The sequence below is a fragment of the Brienomyrus brachyistius genome, unplaced genomic scaffold (genome assembly GCF_023856365.1).
Source record: "Brienomyrus brachyistius isolate T26 unplaced genomic scaffold, BBRACH_0.4 scaffold142, whole genome shotgun sequence".
Classification (NCBI taxonomy): domain Eukaryota; kingdom Metazoa; phylum Chordata; class Actinopteri; order Osteoglossiformes; family Mormyridae; genus Brienomyrus; species Brienomyrus brachyistius.
In genome coordinates, this window is record NW_026042417.1 from 134,737 (window position 1) to 148,475 (window position 13,739).

The window sequence follows — 13,739 nt, forward strand, 5'->3', positions numbered from 1 at the left end:
CCGACCGCTGCCCCCTGGGTATTTGGAAACTGCTACTTGGGGTTCATTCCAGACCAGATGCACATGGCACCTCCACCAGACGCTGTGCATGAAACACCTGGACCAGGCCCAGGCTGGCCGCAGCCCATCGCGGGTCAAGCTGGGGCCTGTCTGTACAGGCCAGGGTCCGCCCTTACTCTCCGAAATGGCCATCTGGAGAACAAGATTGCATCACGCCCTCAGCAAACTCCCCAGCTTCCCTGGCAACACACGGAACGGCCCACCTACTAGACAGTGTTGAGGGAGGTTATAATTAACCCACCCTCTTGTTATTTTGGTTTAATCCCCCCACCTTCCCCCACCCCCAGGTCCCCTCCATTTAGGAACAGCCAGCTGTCCCTGTGGCATATCTCCGACTGAGGGTACAGAGCTGAGAACTGGGCCCAGTTAGCGTCGTCAGCACATGTGCGGGGGGCCAGATGCAGGACGGGCCCAGCCACATGGAAACACTTCTCCCCAACAGCGCCATTCTGTGACGCCTCTTATAGCTAAACAGGAAATCACGGTGAAAATTCTTATCCTCCCTTAATCTACACAACCTATGAAAGCAAAAATGCCAAGTAGGAGGAAAAGGAGTAATTTCCCCTCTCAGGAAGTGAACAGCCCGCGGCTCCGCTGCCACCGCAAATGCCGCTCAGCCAAGTCGGGCCTGAGACGCACACCTGCTGGCTCTCCGACGCACCGTGAGCGCATCACGCGCCGCGACACTCGAGATCGAGCCGCTCAGTGGACGTCGGACTTCCCTAGGCTGCTCTGCTTCCTCGTACACCGGGTCATTTGGCACAGAAACCCCAGGAGAAAGATTTGCCATCAAGCCTCACAGACATCAAGAGGATTCAAGCTACATTTAAGGGACTTTTAGGTTTTCTGTGCCAGGTCTCCCTGCAGCGTCAACGGACGGACTCAGTCACCACAGGATTTTTGGTCAAAAAGTGTTTTTACCGCAAACACAGTGAGACAAAGAGGGAAACAAGGCACTGAGTCACAATTACACAAGACGTAAACCAGATTGCTTGGCCGTGCCTCCGAGTCTGTGGGTCCACTCGCCAGGGGAGGCCGTGCAGCTCATGCAGGGAATACAGCGGCTGTGCTGATGCTGGCCTCACCAGGGTGGTGGCCCTGCGCATCGGAATGAGCAGACAATGAGATAAACGAGATACATAAACACAGACAAAACATCATTCTGGGTCATTCTGCTCTGCTGTCAATCTAGTTCCACCTCTTGGAAGCATCCAAAAAAGATGGTGAATAACCACTAAAGGCTTTTACACAATGACAGCATACAACACAGGGCTTTTGCCGGCCCACCTATAATTTCTACGTCCACATCCATAGACTAACATTATGAATTCCTTGATTAAATCCAAGACCCTTCAAGCAGTGGTTTTCAGTATTAAATTTCAGTACTGAAACATCTCCTAAATGAGTCTATAACCTATATTTACAAAATATATGGTGAGACGCTATCCAAACATAATTTCCTACGTATTTCTACAGCTAGATGGTCACTAAAAGCACGCAACTTAAGAATGAAACCGACAAACAATAATACTCATCTGTTCTTGCTTGTCCCATAAGCTGCTAATGTGTCCACAGACCTGGACAGTGGGGACAGTACAGCAGTCCATAGCAGGACAAATACACTTTTTGACTTACTTGTCCAATTACATGTTTTTGGACTACAGGAGGAAACTTGCATAACAGAAATGGACCATGCAAGATCTACACACGCAAATAGTGGCAACGGCGCCCCCCACTGAGCTGGCATGCCACCTACAATGGAAATCCATTGGCTCTGTCTGGTGGTAATGAGAATGAGAGGAGTGGAACATCTTCACCCCCATTAGTGCGCAGCGAGGCATCAGGGGCTGATCTGCTGCCCACCCTCTCTGACTACAAAATCGCCAGCGGCCAATCAGTTATGAGATTCCTCTGCAGCGTATCCTTCAAGGCCGCCTAGATCCCTGACTCCCTCTAAATGTTCCTGCTCTGTTTCTTTTGTCGACCCTCTTTCACGATAGAGACCTCTGAGCCGCTCTACTAGACCTCTTTCGTGACTGAAAAAAGCCCATCGATGATACAGAATGATTTGCAAAGAGAAAAATTCCCCATAAACCACAGTAGGATTTAGACTCGTTTATTCTCTGTAAGCTCGGGCCTCTCAGCTCAACTATGTTTGTGAGGGGAAGCCGGGGTGGGGGGGGCAGGAAAAAGCCCCTCCTCCCCTTATCACACAGCCCTATTCCTTTCACAAGTATGAGGGACAGGAAAATAAGCAGCTGTTGCAGCTGTACTGCCATTAGAATCTGACCTGGTCCTTATTGCCGGGTGGATCCTCAGATAAAGCAGGAACAGACGACATTCACCATTGTGTCAGCAGACAATCTGCATTGTTGGTTTGCTTAGGTTCTGTCATTAACCGGCACCTCAATCCCTCAGTTTTTATTTAATAGAAAATGGCTGGGCGGGGGGGGGGGGGGGGGGGGGGGGGTAGGCACCCCCTGAAGAAGGCTTTCAGGCTAAAGCTTTACATGCTCAGCTGGGTGTTGGGTTGGCAGGGTGAGGACTGTCTTCAGCGAGGCCCCCATAAAGAACCAGTCCAGGCAAACCTCACCCAGTCAAGCAAATCCGGGGCCACCAGGGGCAGTATGGGGCAGGATGCGATTCGCCAAAATTAACTGAGAGCAGCAGTGGCTATAATTATGTATCATGTCCTAAATACAACAAACTATAAATTTAAGGATTTGAGAAGACTGTAACACACAAAGTGACCTACAGAGGGCCCACTGCCCTGGCTTTCTACCTTGGGATGGACATGGTCCTTGGCCAGGCTCACAGCAGTTACCAGCCTCCTGTGCTTGTGCCCTTTCGCCCCAGCACAGAACAATGGCTTCTTTTTGTCTGAGATCACGCCATAATAACAGGCGCTCTGCACAGACCTTTCCAAAAAACAAGCCTCATATCAGCCTGAGTAACTGCTGATGATCTGTTCTCTGAGCCACTCCATCCACTCAAAAGCCGTTAGGCTAAATGAAAAAGGCATTAACGTAACCACTATCCCGTGACTCATGCGTAAATATCGCTAGTGAAATTGCCCAACCAACCGGCAAGTCAAATCGATGACCAAATCGTTCCCAGCTGCCCCAGCACGATCTGGGCTGAGGAGCAATTAATGGGCCAGTTACCACCACAGGGTTTCTCCACGACTCTGGTTTTCCTCTTCGGCACCACACAGCACCGGCCGCCTCCACATCGCTGTTTCATTGTGGGAGATGCAAAGCTTCCGGCTTCTCTGCCTCGGTTGACACAGCAGTAAGCAGGATTGGACAAGATTACAGTAATATGGTATATGTATTTTGGAGATCCTGACAAACCCTGCCCCCGATGCTCGACAAATTTTATTACCACGATTTCAAAATTTCAAACACCCGGAATAGCGCTGCTTTTGAAAATACTGTAAACAAAGTGTTGTTTACTGAAGCATGTCTGGACAGTATGATGGTATGAAACATTAGATAGTGCCCCAAGACTAGCCATAATTCGAAATGTGGAGTGGTGGCTCAACCTATTTCTCCTCATCTCTGGTACGAGCCATAGATGATCCCTGCTGAAATTACATGCTTGTGGGAGTATTACTTACACAAAAACGACTGGTTCAGAGAGATAACCAATCAGATTGTAAACGAGGTGGGACAAAGACATCTTAATGGTGGGTCCTGCCTCCTCTAGTCGATTGGACCCACCTCCTCTACAATCTGATTGGTTATCTCTCTGAACCAATCATTTTTCGTTCTGCCCTCAGAAGATTTTTGTGTAAGTAAAACTCCCATAAGCTACACCTCCTGGGGTTCAGTGAAGCCAGGATGCTCGGCCATCTCAAACCAGCAATGCCCCATCGTGCACAACCACCTGAAATCCTCTCCCACTTTCCCCTTACCTCTTGACACAAACTGATATTAATAGCCATCATTTTGGGTAAACATTACGAAGACTGGGCGTGGCATGGTGGTGCCTCACACCTCTGGGACCCGGGTTCGAGTCTCCGCCTAGGTTACATGTGTGTGGAGTTTGCATGTTCTCCCCATGTCGTGCGGTTTCCTCCGGGTTCTCCGGTTTCCCCCCACAGTCCAAAAACATGCTGAGGCTAACTGGAGTTATTAAATTGCCCATAGGAATTAATGTGTGAGTGCATGGTGTGTGAGTGTGCCCTGCGATGGGCTGGCCCCCCATCCTGGGTTATTCCCTGCCTCGTGCCCACTGCTTCCGGAATAGGCTCCGGACTCCCCACGACCCAGTAGGATAAGCGGTTTGGAAAATGGATGGATGGATGGATTACAAAGACTGATTTTGAATGACCTACTTCACAATGCACTAATGTTGCCAACTTGCATTTCTTTAACAAACGTGTTTTCAGTAGCTATTCCTAAATACCTTCCATCTCGAGGCTTGACTATCTGAGACTTTTCGGCGTTTAGAACTTCCCCTCAATTCCCTGTATAAACTTCATATAAAGTTGCATTGCAGAAACTTCCTAGAAAAACGCAGTGAATTATAAAAACATGACTGATCTCATTCCCAAAGGCATGAAACTTGGACCAAGAACATGAAAACTAGCAGTGCAGCCAGTCAGCTGATGAAACCACACCAAAATCATCCATTAACTCTTTTCTCTGAATGGCATTCTTCAACATGAAGCAACATTTGCTCAAACAAGGGCTGTTTTTTGTTGTTATTTTTTTTCGAAACTATCCCGATACTTGAGCATTGCCCAGGCTTAATGCTCCTTTTGGATGTGTATGGATTACATGTCTTTTCAACCTGGGCCATGTTTCAGATGGAAAGAGAACGTTGGGCGGAGATTAATTCTTCCTGAGTGTTTTTCTTTCCACTTACAGGTTTTTCATTATTGCCATATAGCCCATCCCGCTGAAAGCTGTCACATAAAATAAGGGAGATCCAGTCTGCTTCACAGAGCCAAAGCAGACCTGACGGAGGAGGAAACCCTCATCCCTCGGAGTCGGGCCAAGGGACGAGTCGGCTAAAAGTCGAGAATTGGTGCATTGTTGTCACTGCATCAAAAATCACGAAGCAAGACAGAAATGACACTGAAGCGCGCTGTTACATAACCACCTGTCTCCCTGAAGGCAGCTGGCAAATCCATTCGTCATGACATAATGAGATTAGGAGTCCGTGATACCTTAGGGTCTATTGGTGCTTTTCCACTGCCATCAAGAACCAAGTTCCCGAGTCGAACTGCAAAGAGACGGATTTCCATTATAAGTTATGTGAGCCGTCCCCGACCCGTACCCACACTGACTTGGCAGTGATTAATGGCCAAATGAGCTGTTTGCGTCATAATCCTCTGATTGGTTGAGATGCACAGCGTCAATATGCATAGATTATCTGATTATCTGAAAAAAAAGGCATATTTTATATATTATTCATTATTAGTAGTAAAGCACACCGTGATGTATTAATTAAGTCTTGATAACTCCGAATTTGAGAATTCCCAGCCTGGTATTGAAAAAGTAATTCAGAACTGCTGAACAAATGCACTTGTTATGCATATTGACACAAAGGAATGCTAATCCATCTAGCGTTAGATACTAAATAACACGATGATTCTCACAGACATACTAACAGAAACTAGCACATAGTAAATCACGATGTGCGCCGTCTCCGTAAATAAGCGTATCTTCGGTTTTACGTCACTGTCGCTCTCCAAACCCATCACCGGCTTTGCCGAACTCGCCCTTCTGCAGTGGAAAACCAGAGTGAGCTGGATCCGCAGTGTAACTAGCGTCTCTTCGCAGTGCGGCTCGGCTCAGTATCCCAGTGGAAAAACGCCATATGTTATCCAGTGCACTAGTAGTCCCAATCAATAACATAGTAAATTACATATTACCCAGAGTAAATGTGAATGCAATCCCTCCACTGGGTTCCTTCAAGGTCCCTCAAGCCAGAACTTCCACACCGAGGTATTTTACAGCTAAAATTTAATTTGATAGTATAAAGTAGTTCCCAGTAGCCAACAGACTACTCAATAAAACACCCCAGAAGCTGAACAAGCACAGACATTTTTCACAATCAATTTCAGTGACCCTCTTCCCCGCCTGGTCCAGACAGTTTTTTTTACAGATTTAAGTATGAATGAATTAAGGAGTGCTCATTTTCAAATGCTGGATTCTTATTTGGTCATTTTATTCCAAACACGTATCTCATAAATATCAATGTATGATACCAGCTGACTCGGTCTGTAGGAGTCTTGAGCTGCACCAAACCAAAATCCAATGTGAAATGGCTTCACTTACCAGCCTGTTTCCTCGGGGCGCACAGGAAATGACATCAGAGCCTAATAGCTTGGACGTCTTGTGGAAGTTTTTGGCATCGAGCGTGCATTAAAACTGCAGCATCTGTATTAGATTTGAAAAGGAGCTCACAGAGTACCACACAGAATGGGGGGCAGAGGTACGCTCTGGGCCACCCACCAGTGCGTTCTACCAGGCAGGCCTAGCAGGACTGGGGAGAGGACACGGCCAATCACAACCCGGCGTCCCCATACCCACATGCCCTCCGTCATATTCAGCCATTCAGCGAGCTGTTCTGGGGCAGCACCGGCCTCAGGGCTGCACAGGCTCACCCCCACACCCGGGTAGACCTTCCAGATCTAGCGGACCACTTACCCAACGATACGTGGAGCCTGGAGGGCACAGCGGGAATCCGGACAGACACATATATCAGATAATACCCTCAGAATGCCTACAGATATCCCTTAGTGAAAGACTCAGAGGCCTTCGAGAAGGAGCTCCTGCAAGACTGAACATCGACTCCGAGATGGAGAAGTGAAGTGGAGACAAGGCAGAGTGACTCACAGTTCCCCCCCCTCCCCCCCGATAACTCCCCTCATTCCCCAAATACTCCAAGCAGCTCCAAGAAGGCTGCCACAAATTCCCCCCCCCACCCCAGCAGGGGCATTGCTGAGCCAGTCTCTATGACCCACAAACTTCATATCTTGGGAGATTTTGCTAAGAGGCCACATCATTTTATTTTAGATGTATTTTCACCACAAAAATAAAATAATCCCACATATAAAGGCAAATTGAAAAAGAACGCTTTTCCAGAGAACATCATCCCAATCTTCAGTCAAACAGAATAAGGCTCCAGCAGCTTTTTTTCTCCAAAGTGTTTCATATCACCCCCTGTATATCTGGGCTGCCTTAAGAATTGCAAGTCTGTCTGTCACTAATGATTTTCCCTCCACACTTAAAAGGAACCGACTTAAATGAAACAGTTTTTACGAACATTAAAATCTTGTCCACACACACACAAACATTAACATCTAAATAACCATTATCTCATCCTTGTCACGTACAACGTATAACACACTGCCCCTAACCGCACGACATTTCACAATTACGGACCAATTTCAGAGAAACACCCCCCCCCCCCCGCCTCCCAGCATCTTCCACACTTACACGCTTACACCCAGAGCAGCACACCTAACTCTCAAGCATACGCACTGCACCACCCCACAGTGCATCTTCTGCAATTCCCATGAACCGGGGTCCGGGTCAGAACAGCGATCGAAGCTCTTGCCTCCCGGGGCAGAGAACCTGCTGTAGCAGGTGTAGCTGAGCCTGAATCAAGGCCTGATAAAACACTCACACCTGTTGCTCGACTGAGATGCAGCTTCAGGCAGATAATTCTACAAGACCTCAACCGTACAAAAAAAGTCAAATAATAAACAAGAAAATAAATACTTTACGACAACGTCCAAATGGGAAGCAGCGCCTAATCTGAGGGGTTAGCTAAAGAATAACGATGTGGAGAACTTAGCTAAGGATTCTCTCCGGAATGCTACGCAATGGTTGTATAATGAATAAATGATTTTGTTTTGTACGCTTCCACTTGTGTCCGCACCAACATCATTACACAGGAGTGTGTGTGATTTGACCCGACCTGTTTCCAGCTCACTGCCGCTTTGCTCCCAGATTTACTAACAGAACTTGCCTGGGCCGCCTAAGCAGCCCTGACAACCGAGTTCACACAAAGGACACCGGAGCGCAGGTGACCCCCAGAACTCACATGCAGGGCAAGCGGCGGCACTGAGCCGCGTTTCCGGCACTGGGAGGCCAACCAGGACGCCATGTCAGGAGGTTAATTACGCGGCCTGCAGTTTGGCCCCTCTCCCCGGACGCGTAATTAGGACCAAAAAGTGCGTCGCCCGCTATATATAAAACGTCTGCCTGCCATGCAGCGCTGCATCAGATCCGGTTTCATGTGGATGCTCACGTGTAATGACCTGTTTAGACTGAATGGGGAAACACCTTGCCTTTGTTTTGCCATGGGGAGGGGGGTGGGTGTTTACATTAGCATACTGTCTGGGGGCACACGGCAAAGTCAGCACACAGTTCTGTTCAGTCCTGCATAACATATGAAGGATTAAGTGTAGACCTGCAGGACATAGACTGAGGAAACACCTCCAGAATTAAGATAAACTGACTCTCTCTCTCTCTCTCTCTCTCTCTCTCCCTCCCACACTCTCTCTTTCATTTCAACCCGCTGTTGCAGCAAATCTAAGGCAGGAAGTGGAGGAAACATATGTGGGATTTCTCATGACACGAGCGCAGTGACAGCCGTGACCCCAGGCAGATCGCGTGTCACAGAAGGACACAGCACCTGTTTCCCAGCCCCCACCCGCCCCCCCCCCAGCCCCCGGCCCCTGCCTGTCCCAAGTCCTTCCAGAGCCATAAAGTCATCCCCGCACCAGTGGGCCCCAGTGTCCTCATGCCTCCCAGTGCTCCTCCAGATACCCTCCAGGTCACTGGGGTCTGACTCTTTCAGACGTTTTCCCCGAAGCCCCAGTCAGCTTTGGTCAGGCGGTTCTATTTCAGGACTGGTCAGTGACCCTCTGGACACACTGGGAATGACAACCAGCAAGCTGGACACAACATAAGCAACGTAAAACCAGACTGTCACAACTGTCTGTCACAACTGTCCGTCACAACTGCCTGCCTGCTTCACAGAAGCTCCATCAGATCTTATATCTGTGTCAGATGTTGCTGGACCCCTATCCAGCTGTGGAGACCTACAGAAATATAGATCGGTGATGAGAAGTTGAGCAAACAGGAGGATCTTGTCAATGTCAATGATTTCTGAGCTTTTGGGTTATCTGCCACACCCCCATTGCCACCACTAGCATCACTGCCCTCTCTGACCTCTGACCCCTGAACTTTACTGTACTTACATAAAGCTGCCCGAAGGGAGTTCTGTCAGCTCATGCTGGCAAACTCACCCAGTTTATACAGGACATTTCACAGAGCTTCGAGTTAAATGACATCAGTGTCCCGAAACAGCTGGACAAGCCCCCAGACCGGTCGGCCGCAACCGTAAGAGGACACTCCCGACAGGCAGTGTAGAACCCGCTCACGCAAACACACACTCACGTCCATTAGCAACACAACCAGATCTGAGCTTGCCGTGGATGTGACATTGTTATCGTGCCGCCCAGAAAAACCAGAGCTGAATGTTTATAAGTTTCTCTGCCATGGCTCTTTGCTTCATGTTACGGGAGAGACAGTGAGAAAAACCCAGAAAGCCCACCAGGGCTGATGTCTATGAGGGCGCTTTCCAAACAGCCAGAACATTTGGTATGAACGAACATTAAGACATTAATAATAATTAGCAAACAGGCTAATTCTCACAACAGTCAAACTCATTCTAGTGTACGATCCAGTGGGCTGGAGCGAGATACAGGTCACATGACGCAGTGGAAGCGACGCACTGCTGAGACGCACAGCTTAGGACTAAACCAGAGACATGGTTACCTTGTGCTTGCCCAGAGGTGAGGAGTTTCCCAATAGCGAGTTCTGGCTCACCGCCTGCCCCGCCAACACCATCGCTTTACAATCCACACAGGAACCAATCATCAGCTTCTTCCCATCATCCACCACCAGAGTGCGTCCACCCCGGGGTGCGTACAGGAAGACGGGCAGCCGTGCCACCTGCACCTCCCTCAGGCCCAGGCAACGCCTCCTCTCCTGCCGGCAGAAGAAGCAGACGAAGGTGTCGCAACTGTACTGCCTGGACCAGGGGCTGCTGGCGGGCTGGCCGAGGCGGCCCTCGTGGACAGCCCACTGGGCACGCAGGTCGTGGTAGCAGAGGGCGCAGGTGGACACCAGGCCCGTGGGGTCGACGGGCTTGGCGTGCGGTGCCGGAGGCTGCACCGTGAGGAAGGGGAAGAACGGCTCGCGCTCGCCACGGCGCCCCGGTGGGTTTACGCTCAACTGGAACTCTCCGCCAGCGTCCAGCTCGGCACCGCAGAGGTAGCACACGCAGGCGAGGCCCGTCCGGGGCCCACTCCGGGGGGGGTCCCTGCTGGTCACCTGGTGGTACCTCCCGAGAAAGGGCCCGACGGAGGTGATGAGCTCCTCGCTGAGGCAGAGTCGGTACGCCGTCCACAGATCCTCCAGGATGCTGTGGCACAGAGCGCAACAGTGCACCTGGCCGTCCTGCACCCCCTCGGCATTCGGTGGGCGGGGCAGCAGGCCGATGAAGGGGAAGTGCATGGTGCCACGTGCTTTGCCCACCCCCGCCTGGACGCAGGCCACCCGCATGTCCGAGCCGCATTCCCGGCCACACAGGAAGCAGGCCTCCGAGGAGAGCTCCGGCGCCCCCTGGCTGCCGCCGGAGTGAGGCGACGTGCCCACGGCCGACGCGTTCAGCGGAACGACGTAAAGACGCTGCAGCACAGGCACGCTGGCCAGCTCGAAGCCCTGCCACTGCTGCATGAGGGAGGAGTGGCAGGTGGCACACACAAGAGTTCCCCCACCGGGACTTAAGGGTGCCGCTCCAGGGGGAGCGTTATGCAGCCACAGGAAAGGGAAAAAGGGTTCGTCCACAGCCCTCTCCTGCTTCTGCACGTATACCCTGAACTGGCCAGACTGGGACAGCCTGCTACCACAAATGTAACACACGCATTCCTCCACTGCGCCGCTGCCACCCCGCGCCTTGGTAGCGGGGCTCCTCTGTGTGCCTGGGCATCTACTCCGGGCCCCTCCGCTCTCTGTCCTGCTACCGACGTCGAAAACATCCAGGTCGTCCTCACTCGTAATGTTTATCTCGTCGCTGTCTGAATCGCTGCTGCTGTGACCCCCATCCTCGCTCTTCTTGCGCGCGACACCAGCAGGTGAGCATGCATCCACAGCATCGGCCGCCATGTGATTCTTGCGACCCAGCAGATACCTAGAGCCGTCAGCAGCCTGCTGGAGCAGATCCAGATGTTTGGCAATCCCCTCTGGCATCCAGTGCTTGTTGCGTATAATGATCCCGTTGTCTTGCATGGTGGCGTCTGCGGGCGGGGTGTTGTAGCGGCGCAGGGGCTGGCGGTCGTGGGGGGAAACCAGAGAGGCGGCAGACAGAGACGCATGATTGATCATCTGAGCGGAGCCCCTCGGCGACAAAGTGCCATCTGAATTCAGGGAATCCTGCGCAGTGCAGCGGACCAGCCGCTGAGAATCGGGGCTGTTTTTCACACTGACGCCGCAGTTTTTCCCAGCGCCGTCTCTGTACCCAGACAGCCGAAAACTTTTTTCCTTGCTGGCGCCGGCTCTGCAGATAAAATCCAGCTCCCGGTCGGACGCGTTGTCGTTGTCGGAGAAGGTCGAGAAGTCCGAGTCGGTGGCGTCGCAGTGCCGGCTACCCGTGCTGACCCTCCGCTCCAGGTCGTAAGCCGCGTCCCAGTCCTGGGGCACCCTTCTGGAGTCGCACTGGTACGGCCTCTTCAGCCAGTACATGCGCTTCTCCAGCGGCGTACGGGACCTTTCGAAAGAGTTCCACTGCTCGCCGAGAAAGCAATGACACACGGCGCAGACCAGCACGCATCCGTCCGCGGTCACCTCGGCCGCCCCCGGGGCCGGTTCCTGATGCTGCAGAAACGGGAAAAACGGATCCTTATCTCTCCGGTGCCTGACTTGTAATTTCAGTTCTTTGCCGGCTGTCACACCATTCCCACAAACGAAGCAGTAAATCAGTCCTATCCCGTTTCGGTCCAGTCTGGGTCCATCGCCGGGCAATGCGCTCTCTTCCCCGGGTAACACTGCAGCCATGAGGCGGCGCTTCCTCGGAACTGCTGTCAAGTCCTTATCGCGGGGGTCGTTCATGACTTTTTTTTTTTTTAAATCAGTTTTCGACTTGACCTCCCCGTTGATAATTCATGATAGCGAAACTAAGCCCGCCTCGGTCATGAAATCCCGTAATACAGCCCTGCAGCTCCGCGTATCTCATTTACTCGCCCCGGTGTAAAACGGCACGAAACCCCCGCTGAGATACAAAGTCCTGAAGCACACGCACTTTTGCGGTAAAAAGTCTTCCGAACTCGCTATTCGCCTTTACTAAACCCCCTGCAAAAAATGATGCATCACCACCTCGGATTTTTCTGCAGAGCCATGTGGAAATATTAATATCGCGAAGAAAAAGATGAGCCCGTGTTACAGCGCGGCGCTCCTGTACTCCGCCGAACTCCGCCGCTTCTCCAAACTTTGCCTGCCGAGCCGCTCACACTGTACGCAGCGCCATCTCCACTCCGCTGGATCAGTTTCACAGACCCACAATGCAACTCCCCCCCCCCCCCCCCCAGCTAGAAACAGCTCTTATAAGACCGCTTTCATTTGTTTCTTCAGTGTCCCATGTTGCAATACCTACCAAATATCATTAATCGTTATTGCTCCGATTTGTTAGAGCCTGCGCAAATTAATTTGAACTTGGTGCACTAAAAACATTTATATAGATCATGTCACTGCGTGACGCTGCAGTCTGACAGCAATTCCACATGTGCTATAAGATAGATCATCTTTAATATTCCGAGCCTGTTCAATCCATCCATCTTTCAAATTCTTACTCAGATGAACCATTTCTGACGACATTACCCTGTGAACACCAATCCATCCATCCTCTAATTACTCCATGACCAGGATGGCGGGTCCTCTGTAAACATCATCAGGATTATATCACCTATATGCTATATGTTTATCCCAAACAACTTTCAAAAACTTATCCTGGACTGGATTGCCAGCGGTCTGGTACCTTTTACAGGCAGCAGAGGGCAGAAAGCAGAGGTACAGCCAGGGAGAATGTCAATCCACCAAAAGACACAGACCTCATAAGTTAACCGACACGATCAGCCATTGCAGATCATTTAGGACAGGGTTCCCCAGTTCTGATCTTGGATGGCCAGTTTGCAGATTTCCCTGCTCAAAACACACCTTACTCAGCTCACCAGCCAGCTGCCAGGAGTAGTAGGTGTGTGTGACTGGACCTGGGGGACTGGGACTGGGGAACTCTGATTTATGAATTCTGAAATGGCTGCCTTCATGGCTGTGTACTGCAGAAGGAAAGTAACACAACACAGAAGGAACATGCCATGTCCAAGCCCATGGGACGGAGGTGGGTTGGAGTCCCTAACGCTGGGCTGACAGTGCTACCCTATGCCATCCATTCTCCTTCCAAACCACTTCTTCAATACAAGGTCATGGTGACTGCAAGGTTATGTTTCGGGGAATTTAATATATTTTAAATAAAAGAATTCCTCCAAAGTCACTGACATGAACTCGCAGGATGTTTGCTTTAATACTATGGATTATGTGGAATCGCATGGTTTTTCACTCAGGTTTTAAATAAAAAACACTGGGTTTGTGGGGAAC

At 50.7% G+C, this 13,739-nt stretch overlaps 1 protein-coding gene across 1 annotated transcript in view; it reads right to left on the reverse strand.

The window, feature by feature from the left end:
• Window positions 1-12,634, reverse strand: part of LOC125727997 (uncharacterized) — a 107,750-nt gene extending 95,116 nt beyond the window's left edge. The window contains exon 1 of the mRNA XM_049005019.1: window positions 9,867-12,634. Coding sequence (XP_048860976.1) covers window positions 9,867-12,200 — 2,334 coding nt within the window. The 5' untranslated portion in view covers window positions 12,201-12,634. The remainder of the gene's footprint in view (window positions 1-9,866) is intronic.
• Window positions 12,635-13,739: the final 1,105 nt, after the last annotated feature.